Source organism: Marmota marmota, unplaced genomic scaffold (assembly GCF_001458135.2).
Source record: "Marmota marmota marmota unplaced genomic scaffold, marMar, whole genome shotgun sequence".
Classification (NCBI taxonomy): domain Eukaryota; kingdom Metazoa; phylum Chordata; class Mammalia; order Rodentia; family Sciuridae; genus Marmota; species Marmota marmota.
Genome location: NW_026000057.1, coordinates 29,836,354 through 29,862,761, shown reverse-complemented (window position 1 = coordinate 29,862,761; position 26,408 = coordinate 29,836,354). Strand labels below are relative to the sequence as shown.

The window sequence follows — 26,408 nt, the reverse complement described above, 5'->3', positions numbered from 1 at the left end:
GAAAGATTTAAGGGATTGCATCAATGAAATGCTACCAAATTGAATTCAACTGTACATTAAGGATCATACACCATGCCTGAGTGGGATTTAAGCCTGGGATACAAGTATGATTCAACACATGTAAATCAATAAATTTGACATACCACGTTAACAGAAGGAAAGACAAAAATCACATGATCATCTTAGTTGATACAGAAAAGCATTTGACAAAATTTATTGTTCTTTCATGATAAAAGTATTCAACAACCTAGAAACAGAAGATTATCTAAGCATTAAAAATATTACATATGAAAAGTCCATGGCTATTATACTGAATAGTGAATCTCAAAAGTTTTCCTCTATATCAGTAATAAGACAAATTTTTCCTTTCTTGTGATTTCTATTCAACAAAATACTAGAAATCCTAGAGAGAGAAAATTGGCACAAAAATATTTATACATGGCTTCCAAATTGAAAAATAAGTTAAATTATCTGCTGGCCAATAACATATTCACATATATCCTAAAGAAAACCTGTTGGGATTAATAAATGAATTCAGTACACTTTCAGGATACAACTCAGTAGATAAAAGTCAGTGGCATTTCTCTACACTAACAACAACCTAGGCAAAGAAAAAAATCACTTCAAGTCAAGATGGAATAAAAGAGATCATATTTGTTTACTCTCACCATCTGAAATAACTGAAAGATGTAAAATTTACTACAAAGACAAAATAAAGACAGTTTCAGACATAAAAATTGACATGGAAATCAATAAAATAGCAACAGATTTCAGAAATAAACCCATATAATTATGGCTAATTGATTTTTGACAAGGATGCCAAAACCATTCAATAGGGAAAGAATATATTTTCAAGAAATGAGCCTGGAATAACTGGTTATCCACATGCAAAAGAAGTTTGATCCCTACCTCATACCATACACAAAGATTGAATCAAAATAAATCAAGGACCTAAATTTAAAAGCTAAAACGATGAAAATATCTGAGGAAAACTAAATATAAATCTTCATGACATTGAATTAGTCAATGTGCATGATATTATTATTTGTAATAAGCCAAAACAATAAAATACTACTTCACAATAAAAATGAATGCATTAGCTCCGTGTAATGGCACATGCTTGTAATCCCAGAAACTCAGATAATGGAAGTTCAAACCCAGCTTCAGCAATTTAGTAAGGCCCTAAGCAGCTTAGTGAGAGATGCTGTCTCAAAATAAAAATTAAAAGTGAGAGACGCTGTCTCAAAATAAAAATTAAAATAAACTTAAAGAAAATTAAAAGAAAAGAACAGAATAAAGTTTTGAAGTAAGTCTACTGAGATAGAAGGGTAAAATTATAAATAGAAAAGCTAGATTAAATAAATGAGTTTTACCATAAAGCCAACAGAAACAGGTTTCAGCTAGAGAAGGAGAAGCACTATGTCTTATTTTCACCATTTTTATTCATCATTATCATCATTACCTGTCAGCAGACGACTGATAACCTATAATTGTCCAAAGAATGAGTGCCAAGGTGGAAAAGCTTGTGCTTGATTTTTCTATCTCCAAAACCACATGATCAATAAAAACTCCTGTTTTGCATTAAACAGTTTGAATTAGGTTTCTGTCTGACAAGTTTAACTCCTTTCAAAATAAGTCTTTAAATTTTATTTTCGTATGATAATTCCTGTTCTTCTACCTTTCACAATCTTTACCATTCTTTCTAAATTTTTCTCACTTCTCAGCATTTTTTATACTTTTCTTCATAATTCTTCCCCCAAAATCATGGGATTTGAAATCATAAACCTTATTTGAGCTCTAATTAAAATTAATCTGCAATCATTTCTGAACTTTAGTTTCCTCATAAGAAAATTAGTCTAGTTGTCTTGTGAAGGATCAAGTGACATTATGGATGTAGAAGAATTTCCAAACTATAAAACACAATATATGCTTTGGGGGAGGTTGCTACTTTCCCTTCATCGTTTTTTTCTTGTTCTTTTTAAAACCCTTATTTACTTTCCGCTTTTTCCTTCACTAGCTCTCCATTTTTTCTCCTCAAGATTTGCTCTTCTTCATCCTTCTCCTCAGTTTCATATTTTGCATTTTCTTTCATCCTTTACTCAACCTTTTATTTCTCCCCTTTTCCCTTCCCTCCTCCCTTGGTTGCTATGTAGTAGATGAGTCACTCTCAGGTGGGAGGAAACTCTAAGGCTCCATAAAAGCTGGTGAGAAGAGACAGAGTTCTCACTTGTAAACCAGCCATAAGGAAAGATGGAGCAAGGAAAACTCTTCACTGAAACATCCAACAAAGTAAGTGTTGGTTTGCTTTTCAAATGTAGCTTCATTAATCTTCTTGTCAGTAGATGTACTTTAGGCTGTTAAAGATACCATGTGATACAAGAGGAAGTGAGGGGAAAGGGAAAAATAATACAAGGGGGACAAATGAATGTCAGTAGAGGGGGCAGAGAGAGAAGAGGGGAGGGGAGGGGAGGGGAGGGGGGATAGTAGAGGATAGGAAAGGCAGCAGAACACAACAGACACTAGTATGGCAATATGTAAATCAATGGATGTGTAACTGATGTAATTCTGCAATCTGTATATGGGGTAAAAATGGGAGCTCATAACCCACTTGAATCAAAGTGTGAAATATGATATATCAAGAACTATGTAATGTTTTGAACAGCCAACAATAAAAAATTTAAAAAAAAAAAGATACCATGTGAATATATATACACCATGCTTTACACAGAGGAAGTATTCCTGGTCATTTGTAAATTGATTTTTCAAAAACAAATTCATAATTGTGATACAGTAAGAACTCTTATCATTTAAAAAACAATTAATCCTTCTGTAAAGTAGAACAAAATCTTTCTAATGCTAAAAGAATCTGTCAAATACAGCCACCTACTAATGTAGAAAAATCAATAGATAACTATCAAAGCTTGAGCTGTGTAGAGATTTTAAAATAAAAATGCAATAAATGAATAAAGGTTATAAGGCACAAGAACTATGAAGATAGAATAAAATATTCTGCATGATGTTTTATGGAAATGACCATAAAGAAACAAAATTAACATTATTTCTTTTCCTATTTCCAATATAATAGTTCTCTTTTCTTATAATAATCTTTCCACAATAAATTCCATTTTTCTCTATTTTTTTATTAGTTGCTCAAAACATTACAATGATCCAGTTTTCTCTATTTTAAATAGATGATTAGTATTAGAAATTACAATGTAGAAATCTAGATTTAGAAAACTGAACTGGGATCCATAAACCAGTTGGGCAACATTAATATCTCATGACATTTGGAATACAGATGAGAAATTCCCTAAGTATTATTCAGATAACTGGTATAAAACATTTTGAGACAAAGACTACATATCTCTATATGTATATAAAGACATAGAAATATACACATATAGATATATGTGTGCACATATATAATCATATAGATATAGATATTGTCTATAGAGATATAGATATGCATATATAAATATAGATATATATGTGTGTATATATATAAATCATTTGTCTCCCAATTTATATTATTCATGTATAAAAATATACATGTGATTATTTTCAATGAATGAAGTCTATTATCTATATTTCAAAGTGATAAAGCAGAATGACAATTCAGTATTGTAAGTGGGAATGTAACTAAATGTCTCACTCAATTTTAGATTAGTAGGAATAAGACCACTTTGTCATTTTATCTTTATATACATAGGTTATCACATGCCGGGCAGCCATTGCCTGGACAACAAATGCCCCCCTGTCTATTGAGAAAGTTGAAGTTGATCCACCAAAAGCTGGTGAAGTTCGAATTAAGGTAAATATAAATGAGACTTTCAGTAGGCATGAATGCAGATGTGTGTTTATAATTATTTTTCATTTTAGGAGAAAAAAATGACATTTTGTATTTAAAGAAAATCAAGAATTCCTATGATTTACACCAGCTCTGTATTACTGTATTTAATAGTAAGATCATTGCATTGTGTGAAAATGTCAGAAACATAAGGTACATAAATATTGAAATGTTACTAAATATTTTAAATATATTATTGTTTTTAAATTTTGAAAATCTACATGAGCAATTATTGAATCATAAACCTCTTTTATTCACAATTATAAAGGTATTCTGATTATAACTGCTGTGGTTTGATTGCCCCTTCCAAAACTCATGTTGAAATTTAATTGCCAATTTAAGGGTATTGGGAGGTGATACCTTTAAGAGAAAATTAGGTCACGGAGCTATCATCTCATGAATGGATCCAGACTATTGTTGTGGGAGTTGGTTAGTTATCATGGAAGTAGGCTCCTGATAAAAGGGTAAAATCAGCACCCACACCTCTCTCTCTGTTTCACACATGCTCACTTAGCCCTCTGCCAAATTAAGACACAGAGGGGAGGCCCTTGTGGGGTACCAGATTCCATACTGTTAGATCCAGCCTCCACAACTGTGAGCCAAAAAGAATTCTGTGGTTTACAAGTTACGCAATCTGTGACATTTTGGTGTAGCAGCAGAAAAATGGAGTAAGATAACAACAAGCAGATTCTCTACTCCCAGTGGAATGGATGAGAAAACTGAGAACCCTTCCCCAACCCATCTCCTACCCATGGAGTCTCCACTCTAGATGCATCATTTCTAGGATACCTGGCCCAAATCACCCACCATCCTCCCCAGTGCTCACTAGTAAGGAAGAAGATCACACCAGGCAGGGCAAGATGAGAACTGTATGAACATACTCAGGCTATAATGGAATAGTAGTTCAAACAAGCATTTTTCTCCCAGTTCTGGAGGCTGGAAGTGTACAAGATCAGGGTGTCAGCATGGTTGAGCTGTGGTGATGACTCTGGCTCACAATGACTATCTCTTTGCCGTGTCCTCGCAAGGTAGAGAAAACAAGCAAGCTGTCTGGTTTCTTTTTATAAGGCTGGTAATCTCACGAGGGGTGTCCTATCCTCGTGACTTCATCCAAACTTAATTACCTCCCACCAAAATATCCATCTCCAAATACTTCATCACATGGGGGTTAGGGCTTCAATATGAGTATGAATTGGACCCAACTCAGTCCCTTGCAAGAATTTACCAACTCATAGGGCAAAGGTGTCATTTTAGGAAATAAGTCATTGCCTTCACCCCCAACTTTCTTGCAGTAATGAAGAAATTTTAACCACAGAAATATGCATGAAAGGACTCATAATTGTGCAGCCCTGCTAAGGGGGCTAACTTTATTTGGAAAAGAATAGGAAAAGACTCATGTCTGAAAGGATTGTCAAAAACATTAGGTATTGTCTTAGTGTGTTTTCTCTTGCTATAACTAAATACCTTTAACTGGATACTTTATTTTTAAGAAGAGGCTTATTTAACTCACAGTTTCAGAGGTCAGAGAGCATGGTGCTAACATGATTAGTTTCTAGTGATTAGTTTCTGGTGAGGACAACATGCTGTGTTACAACATGGCAGAGAAATAGAAGGAGAAATTCTCTCAATAACTAATTCAGTCCAGGTACACCTAACTCATTCCTATGAGACTAGAAGTTATTAGTTATTGAGAAACACATTAATCCATTAATCCATTCATGAGTTTGTGTCAACATTACCTAATCACCTCACAATAGAACCCACCACTTAAAGTTATCACCACTGTTTTAGTAAGCTCTTTCGGTGCTGTGACAAAAGGACCTGACAAGAACCACTTTAAAGGAGGAAAAGTTTACTTGACTCATGGTTTCAGAGGTCTTAGTCCTTAAGACAGCCAACTCCATTACTCTGTACCTGAGGGGAGACAAAACATCATGGCAGAAGGGTGTGACAGGGGAAAGCATCTGGGAACAGAGCTACATAGCTACAGGAAGCAGAGAGAGAACTCTGCTCAAAAAGGACAAAAAATATATCCAAAAGTGCACCCACAGGGACCCACCTTCTCCAACCACACCCTACCTGCCTACAGTTACCACCCATTTATCTCTATCAGAGAATTAATTCACTGATTATGGTAGAATGCTCATAGCCCAATCAATTCACCTCCAGACTTTCTTGCTTTGTCTCACACATGAGTTTTTGAGGACATCTCCTATCTAAACCATAACAACCACCTCTCAATACTATTATATTGAGGACCAAGCTTCAAGCACATGAACCTCAAGCTACAAAACATATCCAAATCATAGTAGAGATCTTAGTGATGAGCAATTAAGAAGACTGAAAGCTCCATGAAACTGGTAGCAGCAGTTTCATGGAGCTTTCAGAACGCCACCCAAGGATACTATTAAAAGGAGTCGACTAAGATCATGTTCCTCCTTGGGGGTCCAAAAGACTATGGATAAGCACTAGGTGGCTTTCCCTCAGGAGCAACTAAAATGGGCACTTGAAAGCTGCTAATTATTACTAACATGGTGAAGAATGGGAAACATTCCTCAAGATGCTGACCCAGGGGAAAATTCTAGGAAGCCAGGTTTAAAAATAAAAATATAGGGGAAAAAACTGAAAACCTAAGTCTGACACTAGAAAAAGCACAATGAAAGGAATGGAAGGGGATAGGAAGAAGAGACTAATCAAAATCCAGAGATACTATTCTATTATCTAAATATTCAGTTTTTGACAAATCCTAAGACATGCAAAGAAACAGTTGATCATTATACTGGAAAAAAGTAAGCAATTTAAATAGCTTTTCAGAGATCTCAGAACTTAGTAAAGATTTAAAAATCAGCTATTATAAATGTTCAGAGAACTAAATAAAACAATATAGAAGTTATTTTTAAAGATGACAATGATTCATCTTTAAAGCAACTAAATTGAGCTGAAAAGTATAATCACTGAAATAAAATTTCCATAGGAGGCATTCAGGAGCAGAGTTGAGCAAGCAAAAGAAATAATCAGCAAACTTTAATATAGATCCTTTGAGAACATTAAAATTCACCAAACAAAAATCATAGAGATGAAGAATACCTTAACTAACTTAAAATTTTACTAAAGGGGTTCAACAGCAGAATAGAACAACCAGAAGAAATTATCTGTGAACTCAGGTTAGAAAAAAATTTAATCAAGGAAAAAAAAGGAAGTAAATGATTAAAGGAATATTAAAGAAACTATGGGATATCAATAAGAAGACCAATTTATAGAGTTTGGAAATCCTAAACAAAAGAAAGAAAAGATTAGAAAGCTTACTCAAAGAAATAATGAGTGAAAACTTCTCAAATCCAGGGAAGAAAAAGGGCCAAGAAACCCAAATAAGATGACCTCAAAGATCTATACTGAGATATGTTTTAATCAAATTGTCAGAGTTAAAGAGAACATTACCAATAACAAAGTGATTAGTCACATACAAGCGAATCTCAATAAAACTATCCATGGTTACAGAAAAAGACCCCAAAAGGTCATGAAAGGAACAAAAAGTCCAACAAAACAATGCTATTTCTCACAAAACTGTCCTCCAAAAGACAAAGAAGAGTAAAGACTTTCACAAACAAAACAAAAGCCAAGGAAGTTCATCACCACTAGATGGATCTTATAAATAAATAAATGAGTTCTTTAAGTAGAAACAAAAGGATGCTAAACAGGGATTTCAAGGTGGTTTTCAAGAGATAACTAGCCCTAGTTTGCTTCTCCAGGGAGTGGAAACCAAGTAACAATAAGTGTGTAACTATTTGAGGAGATGAGGGACTATAGGTGAGCCCTGGAAGTTGATGGCACAGTCTAAAAACCTCTGGAGGAAATATGAGCATTGTAAACGTTCCTTAACCTGTTTTGTGAGAAAAGTGGGACACAGCCTGCTTTCCATCATAACTCATTTGGTGACAACTGAGAGGCATGACAACAAGCAGCAGCTGCAATCAATAACCTTGCCCACCATACCTGGTAGATTCCGATCTTAAAGAACAGGTGGGAGATGTTTCCAAGAACCTTGGCTAAGAAGAATTTTTGACCCATTTTCTTTTCTCCATCTGTTCTTTTATTATTACTTTTTATATCTCACCATTTTCTCTTACTTTTGTCTTATTCTGTGTTTATTCTTTAATTGGATTTTTCTTTTTTCTAATTTTTCCCTCTTGATTTGTATTTATATTATTTTCCCTTTTTTGTTCTGCTTTTTATTTTATCTATATTTCCTCCTCCTCCTCCTCCTCCTCCTTCTCCTCCTTCTCCTCCTCCTTCTTCTTTTTCTCTCACAACAATATGGTATTGGCATAAAGTAGACATATGAGCCAATGAAATAGACTATAAATAAACTTACACATAAACAATAAACTTTGATGAGTATGCCAAGAATACACAATGGGGAAAAGATAGTCTCTTCAACAAATAATGCTGGGAAAATTGAATATCCACATTCAAAAGGTTGAAAATGGAAATTTTCTCATGCTGTATACAAAAATCAATTCAAAATTGATTAAAGACTTAAACATGAAGTCTGAAACTACTATAATAAAACATAGGGGAAATATTTATGACATTGTTCTTGGTAATGACTTCATGGACATGAAGAAATGAAAGGAAATAAGTACCAGAATGAAAAGGCAACCAATAGAATGAGAGGAAAATATTTTCAGACCTTATAAATAATAAGGGGTAAATATCTAAACTACATAAGGAACTTCTATTAACTCAATAGCAAGAAAAGAATGTAATGGGCAAAAGACCTAAATATGCATTTTTTCAAAGCAAACATACAATTGGTCAATGTGTTTATCAAAAAATGATCAATGTTTATCAAAAATGCTAATTATTATGGAAATGCATATCAAAACTGCAATGTGATATTACCTCATACCTGTTAGGTTGTCTATTATCAAAAAACAAAAGATATAAATTCTTAGCAAGGATGTAGAAAAAGTTAGAACTGTTGCTAGCTGTTGATGGGAATTCAAATTGTAGCACCCATAATAAAAATAATATGGAGATTTCTCTAAGAAATTAAATAATAGAACAACCACATAAGGCAGCCCCTGGGTATTTATCCAAAAGATTGAAATCAGTATGTAAATACTGCTGATACAACTCTCCCATGCTTATGTCAGCACAACTCATAATAGCCTAGATGTGGAAACAACCTAAATATCCATCAACAGATGAATAAAGAAAATGTGCTTTTTGCATGCATTTGAATACTACTTGGTTTTTATAAAGAAGGAAACTCTGCAATCTGTGATAATATATATGAACCTTGAGAACATTATGCTGTAAAATAAGTGCATCACAGGATGACAAATAATATATAACTCTACTGATATCAAATATCTAAAATAGATTCATAGAACCAAAGACAAGTGTGGTGGTTTCTAGAGCTGGGAGAAAGAGGGAAATGGAGAGTTACTAATCAGTAAGAATAAAGTTTCAGTTAAACAAGTCAACATCATTTATTAGAGAGACTGTCTTTTCTCCTGTGTATATTCTTCCTTCAGTTGAGTTAAAAAAAAAAAAACAACTGCTGTACCATATTGTACCTGTAGTCAACAATAATGTATTGTACACTTAAAATTTAATTAAGCAAATAGAAATCATATTAAGTGTTTTTAACACAATAAAATAAAAAGGAAAAGAGCAAATCTTAAAAGCACAAGAGAAAAGAACATATCACATAGAAGGTAACCTCAATAAGACTAACAATTGATTTAACATCAGAAACAATAGAGTTCAGAGGGCAATGTGATAACATACTCAAAGTGTTTGAAGAAAAAAAAACATTGACCAAGAGGAATCTAGCAAAACTATCTTTCAAAAATGAAGGCAAAATAAAGACATCACATATATATTTTAAAAGAGTAAGATAACTTCTTGCTGATGTACCCAACTTAAAAAAGATACTCAAGGTAAATTCTTTAGTCTGAATTATACAAATTAATAATTCCTTAAGTGCAAATTTTACTTTATACACAAAATATTCAGCTATCTCCAAATTAAGTCTTTAAAACTACTGAGTGCCTTTAAATGGGCATTTACTCTTTTTTAATAAATTTTTTTGTTTTAAAACTTGTCAGTTTTTTGTTTTAAAACTAAATACAAATTGAGAAAATAAAATATCCATCAGTGGGAAATTTTAATAATTGCCTAGATTCAATCATTTGATGTTTCACTTATATTAAAATTCACCTATAATACATAATTTACTTCAAGCAACAAATACATTAGGTATATTTATTAGTAATGACTGAACCTACATTCTGAAAAATTTTTAAATGCGTTTATATGATTAACAAACATAAGAACGATATGAGATTCTACTTTTAGTCTCCAGTTCCTGCATCTTTAAACATTCTGGCAGTAAGAGAGCTTTGCCCCATCTAGGATTCTTCTACTAGGTTTCAGAAAATAGCACTACATCTTGTCCTACTATGGCCAAGACTATCAGCACTGGATTGCCAGATCCTGCTTCCAAATCTTTATTATTAATCATAGTAAGTTTTTAGACTTTCAATGTGCACTTGTTCAAAGTAGAGCATTCTATAGAACAATCAATTTCCAATTGTTACCTGCAGAAAAATTTAAATGTACCTGATAACATAATATGGAAATTTGGTTCCGGTTTTACCTGTTAACTAGGGGTAAATCATTTCTTAATATTTCTCCTCTGAATACTCTTTTTTTTTCTCTTTTGCATCTTTTTCTCTATTATGGTCATTGGCAATGGATAAACCATCTTAAACACATTTTGATGTAAAGCAACACTTTCTGATAGAGTCAGATTTGATCCTGATAGGGTTAGACACTACTATCTAGTAAAATAGTTTTACCACTGATGTTAGAATGCTTTCTATGTAATTCATTAGAAGTTCTCAATAGCAACATTTAAGGGATTTTGATGCCTTTTTATTTTATTCCTGTTAGCTATGGAGAGTCAATATCTTCTTTCCTTCATTAAATAAAGTGGCAAAATTCATAACATTTTTTAAACAGATAAGGTATGTCCCAAACTAACTAGGAAAGTGGCAATATTGCTCTTCACCCATTAAAATGTTTAGGAGAGAAATAGTTTCTTTATTACCACTGTCTTCTTGTGACTATTTGAGAACCACAATAGCATGTTTCTTCTCCCCCTTGTCACCCTTATCACAGCACAGAGCAGCCTATCAAGTGTCCAATAAACTTAGGAGAACTGACACATAATTGATAAATAAAGAATAAAATAATATTCCCACTAGAAACACAAGATAATTCTAGTTTCTCCACATTCAGTGTTTTGCATAATCAATTATTTTATTTTAGTTCTTACAGAGACTGCATCATCATATTATTTTAAATTACATTTTCTTAATGACTAAGAAGTTTGAGTATGTTTCATATACTTTTGGCCATTCAGATATAACTTGTTGTGAAGTAGATTATAGTGTCTTGTTCCTTTTTTTCTATTGGGTTGTCCATCTTTTCCTTATTTATTTGTAGACATTCTATATATATATATATATATATATATTTTTTTTGTCTAGATATGACTCCTCAGTTGATTATAACTGGGGCAGATTTCTTCTTCCACTCTGGTTTCTTTTCACTCTCTTGTTTACACACTTGAAGAGAATTTCATAATTTACTGAAGTCCAATTTATAAATGTTTTCCCTAATGATTAGTGCCTTTTATGGCCCAATTAAGAAATCATTCCCTGGCCCAAGATCAGGAAGATAATTTCCTTGTTTTTGTCTAGAATCTTAACTGGTTTCCACTTTGCATTTAGATCTACAAGTAAAAAATGCCTGGCAATAATTCTTTTGTGTTTGCTGTGAGGTAGAAGTCCAAGATTAACTTTCTTCCTACTTATATAACAAATTGACCTAGTTATTTGAAAATTCTGCCTTTACCCCTACACTTTAGTGCCACTTTTTCTCTAAATCAAATGGCTAGTATGTCTGGGTCTACTTCTTAATTTTAATTCTGATCCATTAACCTATTGGTACATTTATCATTGTACCAAAAACAAATGCTTGCATTATCGTAGATTTATATTATCATACAGAATAAGTCCTATAATTTGTTCTTCAAAATTTCTTGACTATCCTTGGCCTTGTTCACTATTTCATTGAAATGACTCAAAATGTTATAATTCTTCATCACAAATGTTTATCAGAATTACCAGTAGACTCAAGCATTGAATCCTCCTCTTCCATTTCACATCTCATCTTCAAAGAATTTTCACCTTGTACCATCAGACATATTTGAATAAAATCTAAAATAGAAGGGCAAAATATATTTTTTAAAAAAGAAATTTTGCATTTATTTTGTAAGAAACTGTTAGTCAACTTTTAATCATTATGACCAGAATACCTAAAAGACCAACTTAAGAGGAGGAAAAGTTTATGTTGGATCACGGTTGCAGAGGACTCAATCCATGATGAGTTAAAACAATTGATCTGGTCCTGGGGTGACACAGAACATCATGGTGGAAGGGCATGGCAGAGGACAGGTGCTCAGCTCAGGGTAGCCAGGAAATCGAGAAAGAGTTAGTGTCAGGGACAGATATAGTCCTGAAGCCATGCCTCAATGAACTACTTCCAGCCATGACCCACCTACCTATAGTTTTTCATCACTTCCCAGTAAATTCATTGAAATTAATAATTTCATTTGTTACAGTCACACGAATAAAGGTCTTTAAAAAGTTAAAAAAAGAAATTATTAATCCATCAAATAAATTAATTTACTGATGAGATCACATGCTTCATAATCCAACATTTCATCTTAGAATATTGTTGCATTTACTAACACATGAGCTTCTAGGGGCAATATTACACATCCAAATCATAACATTCTACCCCTGGGCCCCCAAAATCTCATGACTACTTCCCAATGAAAAATTCCTTTTAGTACATCTGCAAGAGTACCCATAATCTCCATAGTTCCAGCATTGCTCAAAAATCTAAGTGCATAGACTCAAGGCAAACCCTTAGCTGTCAGCTCCTATAAAACTTATAAAGCAATTTAGATGCTTCCAATATACAAAGCACAGAGTAAACACACATTATCTCACACATGAGCTTTTGAGGGAAACCTCACATCTAAACTATAACACTATGTCATTGTGCAAGACAATTAACTTATTTTTAGTGGTGGCAATCTCTTCAACGATCCTACTTCCTTGACCCCAGTTTTAGTGCTTTGTCTGGCAAGATTTCAAGAAAACCACCACATACTTCAGTTTCTGGATGTTGAGTTTTGGGACTTTACATTTGCCCCACTGGGTTTCGATTTTGCTTTGGTCCCATTCCTTCTTGTCCCTATTCCTCCCTTTTGGATGGATGTTTTCTCTGTGCTATTGTATATTGGAAGCATGTAAATTGTTTTATAATTTTTACACCTCACAGCTGAGAGGTTGCCTTGAATCTTGGAGGTGGTTTTGGGCCCAGAAGCAGAAAGAACAAGCAAGGAAGGGGCCACAGGGGCAATGCATCCTTTCAGGGCACACCCCCAGTGATCCATCTCTTCCAATCATGCCTCATCTGCTTACAATTACCACATAGTTTGTCGGTTCAAACTAGGATGAACTGATTGGGTTATAGCTTTCATAAGCCAATTCTTTACCTCTGGATATTGTTGCATTTACACAGGAGCTCTTGAGGATACTTTACACCCAAACCATAACAGAGGGTTGATCTTTTCCACAGCCCCTCTCTCTCTTCCCTTCCCAGCTGCCATGAGTTGAACAGCCTTCCTCTGCCACATCCTTCCATTATGGTGTTTCTGCCTTGAAGGCAGCTGACCAAAGGCTGAATCCTCTGAGACCATGAATCAAAACAAATCCTTCCTACTCCAAGATGCTCTTGTTAGACATTTTGTTTACAGTGACACAAAGGTGACTAACAAATTCTATTCAGTTTATTTCATGTGAGATCTCCCAGTTAGATTCAGGTTATACATTTCTGTAGGATATTACTGAATTAACATTACATTCAATCAGTTGAAACTCAATTTGAATTTATCCCATGGCTTGTCATCTGTTGCATATATGGTGCCCAGCTTTTTTACTTATCCTTGGAAGGTTGAATCTGGAAAAGCCTTGCTTGCCACAACTGAAAGCTGAATACTCTATGTAGAATTTCTCAGTTATACTTGAAAATAATCTTGCTAGTTAAGTTCTAATTTCATAAATAAGGTGCTTGGTTTCAAATTTTATTTTGAACTAGTTGATGCAGTGTGCCAAAGCCTAGATACTAGAAAACCAGGGACATTTCAAATAGCTCACTGAAATTGGGGGAGAGGGATAGACCATAAAGTTCATTCAAAGTACAAAAGATAGAAGAATAGCCTAAAGTAATTTGAAAAACAAACAAAAGAGTGAAAAGGAAAATTATTTTTATTTGTAGAGAAACCTAGCCAGTTATTTTTCTGATAGAATAGGGATTGAATATCAAGATGCATGATTAATCAGAGATTTCCTGCGGACAAAACTCAAGGCAGAGAGACATGAGCTTGCAGGACAGTTATGCAAGCAAAAAGCCTGAGCAAACACAGCAGAACCCATAGAAATAAATATTTTCAACCTCCAAAGATCAAAAAGGAATAAGAAAATAAGTCATCATGGAACTGAGCAATCAGATTTGCAAAAAGTACCAAAGCTCCAGGGTCAATGACTGTTGAGTAGAGAAAAAACAGTGAAGAGAATATCTAAATGGAAATAGTGCCTTATGAGTGTACCAAGTGAAATGTGCAATGAGAGGCTAACCTTTGATTTGCCACCAACTCCTTCCAACTGTGAAATCTCAATACCCTGGGGGAAAACCAACTTGCCTTTGTTACTAGAATAGCTGGATAAAGAAACTGATTACAAAGAGAAAAAGGAAAGAAAACTGTGCACCAAAGCAGAGTATTAGGGGGGGAAAGGGGCCTTTCACCTATTCTTTTGGATATTAACTGCATGTTATGAACTAGCATGCCAAGATCTGGGTGGGGACTTAACATGAAAAGCCTTGTGTTTCAGCTTCTTCTACTGGCAGGTAGAGGACAAGGCAGGGAGAACAGCATAGATATTATCACCCACGGTTTCTTCCATTAGGGTGTATGTATCAAAACAGATGCTCAAGTTTGGGTTGTGTGCTTCATCATATCTCACAGAATGCATAACTCCTCTTGACAAAGAGCCAGAAAATAATTCAGTGGTGTTTATGATGTTAAAGAGGTCTAGGGGAAATTATATAGACTGATAAACCAAATGCTTTGGTCCTTTTCCTGAAACAGCTCTATTATAGGGACACAATCAATAATGCCTCAAATGTATAGCCCAAGTTTTAAAGAATATATTCTGCCTCTAAAGTTGGAAATATTGCCTTTTTATGAAAGACTCAATCATTTTATGACAAGGCATTTTATCTCCAATCATGTAATCACCTTTCAGATTATATCCTCTGGGATCTGTGGTACAGATAAGCACATCCTGGAAGGAAAAGACAAAGTACCACTTCCTGCAATTTTGGGTCATGAGGGAGCTGGGATCGTAGAGAGTATTGGAGAAGGTGTAACCAGTGTGAAACCAGGTAAGTAAGGGCCAGATACGGTGTCAACTCCTGTTCAGATTAGCTTTTTAATTATTCCCCAACAGCACTGTAAAATACGGAATCCATCATACGTTGACAAAAACATTAAAATGCATTCACACACCAGGTACAGTGCACAATATAAGCAACCTAAGATTCAGAATCTTCCAGTTTGGGTTTGGGTAGCTAAGACAGGAGGATCGCGAGTTCAAAGCCAGGCTCAGTAACTTAGCAGGTGCTAAGCAATTCAGTGAGACCCTGTCTCTAAATAAAATGCAAAATAGAGCTGGGGATGTGGCTCAATGGTAGGTCGAGTACCCCTGAGTCCATCCCTGGTACCCTCCCTCCCCTCCCCCACAAAAAACACAATCTACTCATTTCCATACAGATTATGGCAAATCTATATTCCCAAAATTAAACTAAGAATTGAAAATATATACAATGTATTGTAATACCAGTAAATTTAAAATATGTATGATTTACAATTTTTTTCTACACACACACACACACACACAAAATAATCCTCTAAATTGTCTGGAATAGGTATCATTTATAAAAGTTTCTTTCAGACTTTGTATTTGCATTTTTATACTGTTCATGTTTCAAAACTTTTACTATGTTATATATGTTATTCTAACAATAAACACACATGTCATAGATATTTTAAAACCACTTTGTGAGGAAATAGAAGGCTTGGCAAAATAATCATTTTATTAATTTAGCTACTTAATGGCAGAGCAAGGATTAAGGACACAGGAAGCCTTCCCTCAAATTCTAGACTCTTGTTCAATAATAAAACATTTCATAATAAATATTAATTCTGGTATTAGCATTGGAGTATTAATTCATTGTTTCAACAAATATCAAGTATATATTAAATGCAAACTTGATCTTTCTCCTGGGATAGAACACTACCAAAATAAGTCAGGCACTTTGGCACGTACCTGTAATCCCAGCTACTAGGGAGGCTGAGGCAAGAGGATGGCAAGTTCAAGGTAAGCCTAAGTAACTTAGCAACATCCTGTCTCAAAATAAAAAATAAAAAGTGTTGGGGATGTATCTCAGTGATAGAGTACCCCTAAGTAGTTCAATCTGCGGTACAAAAAAAAATGCTGTCAAAATAGAGGAGCCTTAGACCACATATATTGATGCCACTGTCTTACCTTTGATTCCAATTTTGTGAAACATAAATTCCCCCAATTTTTTTCTACTTTGAAGGTCCATTTGCAGTAAAAATTGACTTGTTTCTATTCCAAAGTGAAATTATAAATAACTTCAAAGATAATGATAACTTTCATTACAACCAATCACAAATATTTACTATGAATGATACCTTATAGGTAAAGGTGGGGTTTATTACATTCAATGTCTCCACCCAGTTGGTAATCATTTTCTTTGTTCTTTTTCCTTAGGAGATAAAGTCTTAATGTTCCCTCTTCCAGAGTGCAGAGAATGTAGTTCTTGCTTGCACCCCACGGGCAACTTCTGCTTGAAGGAAAGGTTAGTTTCAATTTCTTTGACTTTCTTTCACCCCATTTGCTTTCATTGGTACAGTTATCGACTTAGAGCTAAGTCCTTTATTTCTCTTTTTGTCACTATGTATCTGTGGCACAGTATTCTTCCTCCAACTGGATTAATGTTAGATGGAACCAGCAGATTTACCTGCAGAGGAAGGAAGATTTATCATCTTTATGGCACAAGCACATTCACTGAATATACTGTGGTACATGAAATTGCAGTGGGGAAAATTGATGATGATGCTCCCATGGATACAGTCTGTATCCTAAGCTGTGAGGTCCCTACAGGCTTTGGAGCTGTATTTAACATTGCAAAGGTAAGAATGTGCTTCTGTGTTGTTTTCAGTGACACTGTCTATATAACATCTAATTGAACTCCGTTCTCTAAACTTCTCTGAACTTCTTCCATCACAGATAAAGCCAAAGAGGCCTTTTCTTTCCTCACAAGAGGAAACTTCTTTCAACACAAGAGCATGGGCTTTGGATGCCTAATTATATTCTATCCTCTGAATTTGCAGGTCACCCCAGGTTCCACCTGTGTGGTTTTTGGACTTGGAGGAATTGGCTCAGCTGTCATCATGGCCTGCAAAGCCTCTGGTGCTTCTAGGATCATTGGGGTTGACATCAAGGAGGAGAAGTTTCCTCGGGCAAGAGCATTAGGAGTCACTGATTGCCTTAATCCTCAAAAACTCAAGAAACCTGTCCAGGAGGTGGTGGTAGAAATGACTGGCAAAGGTGCTGACTTTGCCTTCGAGGCCATTGGACTTATTGATACCATGGTAAGTGTTCTTGAAGCACTGCCTGTCAATATGAGTGTACACATTAACTTCATGAAGACATAACTATAATTACTTCATGAGGACATTACTATAATTTTGGTTTTGCTTTGCCTATTTTTTTGTTGTTATTGTTGGTGTGGGGCACGTTGAAATTGTTTGGGTGCTAGGGATTGAAGTCAGGAACATGCTAACCATGCACTCTACCTCAGCCCTGATAAAATTATTATTATTATCTCTGTTTTTATTTTGGAACTGGGGATTGAATTCAAGGCACTTTAGCACTGAGTTACATCCCCAGCCCTTTTTTTTTAATTTTATCTTGAGACAGAGTCTCATTAAGTTATTGGGACTGACCTTGAAATTGCAGGCATGTACAACAGTACCTCCCCCAACCAAAAAAAAATACTATAACTAAAAAAAAAAATGAACACATCTTTCATAATTTGTACTGTGCCAAGTAATTTATATATTTTATCCCATTTAATCTGTATATCATTTTTACTAGCTAAGTAGTAACATTATCTTCATTTTAAAGATTGAAAAACTTAATCATAATGAATTTAAGCAATTTGTTCAAATCATAGTGACTGTCCTGCATACTGTCCTATTCTATATGATTTCTCTCATACATCCTCCCTGAGAACACGTTCTGCAGTTGTGAATTGAAGATTTAGGGCTGCTGAGAAGCTAATCCATCCATCTCTGAAATTAGGTCGCAACTTTGGAATCGTGCCACCCAAGCTACGGAGTGGCTGTGATCATTGGATTAGCACCCACAAATTCACAACTCATTTTTGACCCAACGCTGCTTCTCTCTGGGAGAACCCTGAAAGGTGGTGCTTTGGGAAGTGAGTATATTACTTTCATTTTGCCTTTTCCAGAAATCTATACATCCTGTGTGCTCGTTGGCAAGCAGTGGAGGGGAAGGAACATAGGAAAAATAATCCTCTTTGAAAGGAAATAGAAGACAATGTACCAAAAGTAGGAAAGTACATCTTTACCTCCTCACACTCGTATTTATTACCTAGAGGAGCAAAAGGACATGAGCTTAACATCATTGATAAGATACAGAAGAGTCACTTCTTAGGGTGCTCATTGGCACTCTCACATTCTGTAATTGGTGGAGAGCTACAATATTTTTCTGAACCACTCCCCAGTACAGAATAAGACTAGAAGAAAATCTTGCTGTGTTGACCCTTAGTTGTCACCTCAACAATCACCCTAAGTGTCTTCTTCAGAACAAAACAGGCAACTCCAATGTGGAGTCATACTTGGATATCTCTTCTCCAAATGTCTCCAATTTCCCCTTGTACAACACCATAGTTGGATTGTTTCTACTCCCTTGAAATCTCACACTATGGAGTAAACTTCAATATGTGAACCCTTGAGGGGCATACTAAAATCATATCTAAACCATATTATTATCCTTGATTTCATGGAGGAATTTATTCACTTTTTTCTGACATTCATATCTTCCGTATCTCCTTCTCTCACACAATATATAAACACAATAAGGAAAATCACAACCAAATTCTCATTCTGGAGGCAAAAATGTGTAATGGTCTTTTCCTTTTAATCACTTTCATTTGATAGATTTCTTAATTACTAAAAATCTTGCATACCAATAATATTATAACCCAACATTTTAGTCCAATTGACCTATTGCTATGGTTTAGAGTTGAATGTCCCTCAAAGATCTATGTGTAGAAGGCAGGTGCTGTGGAGCTTTAAGAGGTGGGGCCTTCTGGGAGGTCTTTAGGTCTTTGGGGACATACCCTCAAAAGGGACTCTGGTGGAACTCCATTCTCCTTCGCCCCTGCTTCCTGACTCATGATGTAAGCAGGTTTTTTTCTAACTCATGTTCCCCATCTAGTACAGTCTTAGAGGCCCAAAGTAATGTCCTACCCCTCTCCAATCTTGAACTGAAACCTCCAGAAATATGATAACTTTTAAGTTATTTATCTCAGGCATAGCATTGGGAACTGGTTAATACACTTATTAAGAAACAGAATATTTTTGTAGCCTGGTTCTGATAAAGAATACGCTGGCTATCTCTTTTTTTAAAAGAGTTCAAGTTTTCCTTTTAATCCCATCTTCCCCCAACCCCACATTTTTATTGGTGCATTATAATTGTACATATTGATGAGATATTTTTTACATATTCGTACATACACACAATAAAAATATAACAATATAATTTGGCCGATAATACTCTCCAGCACTCTTCCTCTCCCTCCCTGCCTCCCACCCCTTGGTCTCTTTTCTCTACTGATCTCCCTTTGATTTGCATGAGCTCCAACCCCATCTCTATTTTCCTTTCTCTTCTCTAGCTTTCACATAAGAGAGGAAAGAGGACCCTTAACCTTCTGAATTTGATTTATTTAAACTTTTTTTGGGGGGGGGTGCTCTGGATTGACTCAGGGGCGCTTAACCACTGAGCCATATCTCCTGCCTCTTTTTATACTTTATGTAGAGACAGAGTCTATTAGGGCCTTGCTAAATTGCTGAAGCTGGCTTTGAACTCCTGATCCTCCTGCCTCAGCCTCCTGAGGGGCTGTGTGCCACTGCACCCTGCTAACCTCATCTTAATTAACATTTCATAATAGTCCTAAATAAATTCTAAATGGCTATAAAGAACTGTGCTAGGAATATAAAGACCTGGATTCTAGGTTTAATGTTATGCTTTCTAGATGTACATTAGTGTTGTAAAATATACCTCCATCCCCAGGATTTGTTTTAATCAACTATCATAGAAGAAGACATACATATAGATAATTGCCTTGAAAGAAGAGTATATTACCTCAGTTCTTAAGAGAAGGGGGCACTTCACTCCATGCAGGACCATACAAGGAAGCACTAGGCTCAATCAGGAGACAGAAGAAATTGAAAATCAGGATCAGGTCCTCGTTTCCCTGTTATTGAAGATTAAACACCCAAGAAATGCCAAGGAAAGAAAACAAATTTTATTTAAGGGATGCAACAGACACAGACTTCTCTAAAAGGGAGAAGGAGACCCAGAGCTGGTATCCATGGAAGGGGGGTTTCCTACCTCTTTCTAGATTTTAGGTTTCCTTTCTTCTCATGCCTTCTCCTCTTCTTATCTTGACTATATGAGCAAAAGACAGGAAAAGAGCAGCCCAGGGGCTGATTGCTTATGTTAGAAAAAATGCCTCCTTCCCCTGCCTGGGGGAGGCGTTAGCCAACAGTTAATGGGAAAGTGCTATCTACCCACTTCCTTTTCTTTGATAATCAGCTACCTATTCTTTGCTCTAGTCTCAAAATGACATGGGAATCATGAGTCACTGACTTTATTGTGATATTTACTGAAAGGAACAGAAGACAGAGTAAAGAAAACTCAGAAATTTTAGAATTAACTTGAAATCATTTCAATGGTTTCTGAGCTACAGGGTGTTCTCTAGTTATCTGGTAACTGTCCCTGGGGTAATTTAGGACAGGGGTATACTGTCTCACTGTGAAGCCTGATAAAAGGGGAGGGGAGGGACAGGGCTTAAAGTCTTGGGCTTGTTGGTGTGCATGTCAGGCAAGTTGTTTACTATCCCTTGGAACTAATTAACCTTGGAAGGAAGGTTCTTCCCCAGGTCCCGAAGCCCTCAATATGTCAAAGAATTTTAAAATATGGAAAATTTTAAAAATATATATTAATATAATCAGTGAAACATATCTCACCTCTCTAAACTTTAGTCCTCACAGTTATAAATATGGAGAAAACAATCCCTGCATCTGCCTTGCTCCTAGTGATTATAGTAAAGGGGATCTAGGCAGGGTTCCAATAGCACCTAATACAGCTACTCTACTTCCCTGCCCTCGAACACCACTACACAATTAGGTTTATTTCAAAGATTGAAATGTTAGGTTTGTGAAGTTTGTGTTTATATATATATATATATATATATATATATATATATATATATATATATATCTCAAATTGAACCAGCTAGAAGTTAAATTGGTATAGAAAAAATTAGTGTCCTGATGACAAGGCAGAGCTGGGGGCCATGACAGCATTGTGTCTGCTCTGCCAGTCCACTAGGCTTACCTATACAGGGCTCCTCGATGACTCTGAATGATCTTAACACTCCTGAGCAGCACCCAGATGTGGAGGATCTGGAATAAATTGCCTTTGCTTTTGATGCCAAGATAAAGGATCAAAAGGTGAATGGCTAACTAACTCCCATGAATGCTTTTGCCAGTTTTATACACAAATAGTTCATTGGATTCTTTGATTAGTTTTGTTGTTTTCAGGTCTTGCTATTTTTCTCCTTTCCTTCTACAGATTATAAAACCAGAAGCTGTATTCCTAAAATGGTAACTGACTACCTTCAAAAGAAAATCAATATAGACCCACTTATAACCCATAAATTGCCTTTTGAAAGTATCAATAAGGCATTTGAATTGCTCCAAGGTGGACATTGGTGAGTATTTGTGTGTGTGCATGCAAGTGCACACATACATACATCTGTGTGTCTGTGTCTGTGTCTGTGTATCTTACACATGCAACTTTTACCCAAAATTTTATAAAACATGAGAGGGCATAGATCAAGTGTGAAAGTGGGCAATTGTGAGAAATGGTTTAGGGGGCAGCAATAAAAGAGCTGTGAGTCTGTTTTGAAGAGTGCCCAGGCTTCCATTTGGTCACTATGTAGCCCAAATGGCTGCCTTGGCCTGTGCCACTGCTCCTGTTTACAAAATGGGGATTAGGGTTCCTGCTCTCTTGAGAGACCATATGAAGAACAAATGTAAAAATAAAAATGATCAGTGAAAGAAAAAGCACTGTGAAAATAAGCTTTCATTGTTTTCAGTTTAAGTGCTAGCATATATATGACAAAGAGATTAAAATGTAAATTGATTACCAAACTGAAAAGCCCAAAGTTTTAAAATGACCTTTCAGCATAAAATTAAGTAGCTCCAAAAAAAGCCTGCTTTTATGAGTTTATTTTCAATCACAGTTTACTATTTGACATTTCAGAAATATTTCCAATCTTCATACATTCATGAAGCACCTAAGAGTTTGTGCTAGACACACTGGCAAATCTAATCACTGCCTTTAGGTCATTGCCCCTTTGGCCCTTGAATGTAACATGCTGAATACATGAATAACTGCAGCATGGAGCTAGATGTGATGTCTGGCCAAAAATTCAAAACTCAAGATTCAGGGGAAAGAGACCTCATTTCTTAATGAATAGAATAGGATGATCCCTCAGGAAGAAGGTATCCATTGGCCTTGGGAACTTGTAGGTCTATAACAAGAAGAATCATCAGAGTACAAGGCATTGTAGAAATTGGGACTGTATACAAGAACCCAAATAGTGAAAAATCCAACATGCAAGGAAGAGTTCGTTCTTGTATAGAGTAGTGAATATAAAGACTTTGACTACAAAAATATTTTCCTTATAAAAAATTAAAATGCAAGAACTTTTACACCTGAAGAGAACCAGATCTCCTTAGGATATTACCTTGCCTTTCCTGAGCCTAACTATATGATATTGCTGTGAAATCCCACCTTACAGTTTTTTTTAAATAAACCAATAATAAAGTTTGGTAGAAATTATTAAAAGTGCATTGACTGGATTGACTAGAATTAACTCAGATCTAAAAATCTGAAAAACACAGATGATGGGTTGTGTCACCTTGAAGAAAATTTCCAGCTCTATGATGCCACCTGTGACTTTATGTATATTGAGATCAAAGCAAATGAGACCAGAGCTATATTTCCTATAACAATGTGACCCAAACAGATTCACAGAATTTTTAAATTGACCCTTAGTTAGCAAAAACATTGTTTGTGGAATGTTTTAGCTAAATATTCTACTCCTATACCCAGATACTATTCTAGTAAATGCATTTCATTGGTCACCAATAGTCAAAGAGTATACAGGGTATAAATGGGAGTTCATAACTCACTTGAATCAAATATATGAAATATGGTATGTCAAGAGCTTTGTAATGTTTTGAACAACTCATAAAAAATAGTGAAAGAGTATTAAAATCCATTTATCATTTATCCTAGAGAAATACAAAATTGTTACATAATACACAGAATTTCATGCATATTTAATTTGTGTTCTCAAAACTATTAAAGACCCAAATCACCCAACTTGTAGCAGGTGGAATTGCATAATGCCATCTGATTTTTTAAACAAATGCGATAGTCATTTTGCTAATTTACAGAGCATGTTTTTATTTATAGGTTGACCACTTTTTCATAGTTTGCACTCATAAAAAGAACAGAAAAGTTGCCACTTCTGCCCTTCCTATTGATTCTGAAAGGTGGTTACTACAAATAAGCCCCATATATTAATTTTAAAGAGTTTTCCTCCCCAATTTGAAGCTTACTTCCAGAACTTTATCGTGGAAGAAGGCATTTCATTACCATATTAATAAAGACCTCAAGCAATTTACATTGCTCAAGTGGCCTATCAGGAAATGTTAGTTCTCTTTAAATTTAACTTTTTTAGAATTGACTTGATAAGTATTGACAAAACAGAAACATTAGACTTTGTAATAAATCGTTAAAAAAAACTAACATTATTCTTCTTAACATATGCAGTGTGTGCATGGTAGCAGAATAAAATGTGGTATGAGGATCTGGATGAACTTTCCAGAGGAAAGAAGATATAGATCAAGCCTCTGTTGCTTATACAGATTTCTAGGCTAGAGCACTGCTGACAAACCTCAATCCCACGAACAAGCCATTTGTAGAAACTTTTGTGCAAAAGGGACCTCTTGAGCTTTGACTTTATAGTTTATAAGTTCATGGAACCTCTGTGGTCACTTCATTGTCACCCTCACTTATGGAGAATAAAACTAAGAACCAAAGAAGTATGATGTCTTTCCAGGATCACCTAGTCAGTTAGAACTGAGCAGATTCTCCTGGATTTTTGCTACTCCTTCCTCTAAATGAATCTTCCATGTTATGCTCACATTTTAACATTTTACCCATACATTCGATGCTTCAGTCAACTTAAGGTTTTTTGATCCTTCTCCCAAACCCTGGACCTCAAAGAATGATGTCAGAGTTGCCTGTCTCTGAAACTTCATACCTGTAGTTCTTCATACTAGCACCAATCCCTGCCCATACCCATCCCAAACAAAATCCATGTCTCCAACTCCTGGACATTATCCAAATCACAGTGCAGCAAGGCCTCCAAGCTCCCAGAATTCTAAGCTACCTATACTTTCTCTGATCCCATTCTGCCTTTTATTTCCCCCATGATAACATGTAGAATACTACATTATAATTATATGAATAGTTATTCATCTGAAGAATTCTTTTTAAAAATTGTTTTGTAGTTGTAGATGGACAGAATGCCTTTATTTTATTTTATTTCATTTTTCATTTTCTTATGCAGTGCTAAGGACTGAACCCATTGTCTCACATGGGCTAGGCAAGCACTCTGCTACTGAGCTACAGCCCCAGCCCCTCTGATGAATTCCTGAAATCACATTTTTAATTATAACTCCACATCAGATACAATGCTTTAAATGTGAAAGTTGCTCAGTTTTTTAAAAAATTGTTTAAATGAATTAATAAATGAAAAAATGGAATAATAAACAAAAATCCCTAACACATATGCATTAGAATAGTGGATTAAGAATACTGTACACATCTAGGGAATTTACCAATGTACAATGCATAATGTATTTTGTTTTCCCTGATAGAGAGTAGTTTGACAGCTAATAAAGTAAGGACATAATACCACAAGAGATGAGAACCAAAAGAAAGACGTTGACATATGAAATGGAATATAGTCATTATCCTCATGTAGCCATTCACAATTAGAAAATGGCCAGGGGCCATGGGAATCCTCCATTTCCCACCAAACCAACAAGTGGCCAGCTAAAGATTTCAGAGCAATATCATATAGTTAGACTCAAAGTCACAGAGTGAAATTAACTCTGCAACTGTGGGTCCAAAGGAGATAACTACTCAAAGTCATCTCTTGCCTTATTGTCTCTGCTTCTCAATACTAAAATCAGATCACATGGTTACTAGTCACCCACTGGACTTAATTCCAGAGATGTTTTCTGATGTCTTTAAGGGGAGGGGAGAGAATAATATAGAGATAAGAAATGGGGATGAGTGGACAACTCTCTTTAAATGCACAACTTACAACTAGTTTTTACTACCTGTATGTGCATGGGCAAGTTGGTCAATTCAATATTTTAATGCTTTGTGTTTCAGCATCCGCTGTGTCCTCTTGTTTTGAGATCCCAGATAATGAAGATGGAGTATGAGCACCCTCAGCAATGTTCCTTTGTGCTTCTTCACCTCTTTGATTATTTACTTGCAACATATAAAGAGAAAAATTGAAGGAGGGTACTTCTAGAATTTTAATGATACTATTATAAAATTAATGATTTTGAAATTGATGTCTATATTTCTATCTAAATCTTGAAGAAAAGAAATGAACTGATTATTAATAATAAAAAAAGATCTTCTCTCCATGCTAACAATCTCACTTTAAATTTGTCTTATTTTTCATGGGCCTCAAGTCACCTTATATTTTTTAAAATCCCACTTATATTATGGAAGGCTTCCCACCATTCCATACGTTGCTCAGTTGACTTGTCTCAGAAAGAACTAAACTGACGGTCTGCCTTCTTGGACAAGTACTGGGAAGAGAGATGGCTAATTGTTTTGAGTTTGAGCTT

General features: G+C 35.3%; 1 protein-coding gene across 1 annotated transcript; it reads left to right on the top strand.

Moving 5' to 3' along the window:
* Nucleotides 1-2,198: 2,198 nt before the first annotated feature.
* LOC107141148 (alcohol dehydrogenase 1-like) lies at nucleotides 2,199-26,202 on the top strand. Its single transcript, XM_015484380.2, has 9 exons — nucleotides 2,199-2,289; nucleotides 3,710-3,811; nucleotides 15,301-15,439; nucleotides 16,852-16,939; nucleotides 17,054-17,273; nucleotides 17,475-17,735; nucleotides 18,448-18,583; nucleotides 22,030-22,168; nucleotides 25,939-26,202. Exons 1-9 carry the CDS (start codon nucleotides 2,251-2,253, stop codon nucleotides 25,961-25,963), a joined length of 1,149 nt encoding a protein of 382 aa, XP_015339866.1. The 5' UTR covers nucleotides 2,199-2,250; the 3' UTR covers nucleotides 25,964-26,202.
* The last annotated feature ends 206 nt before the right edge of the window (nucleotides 26,203-26,408 follow it).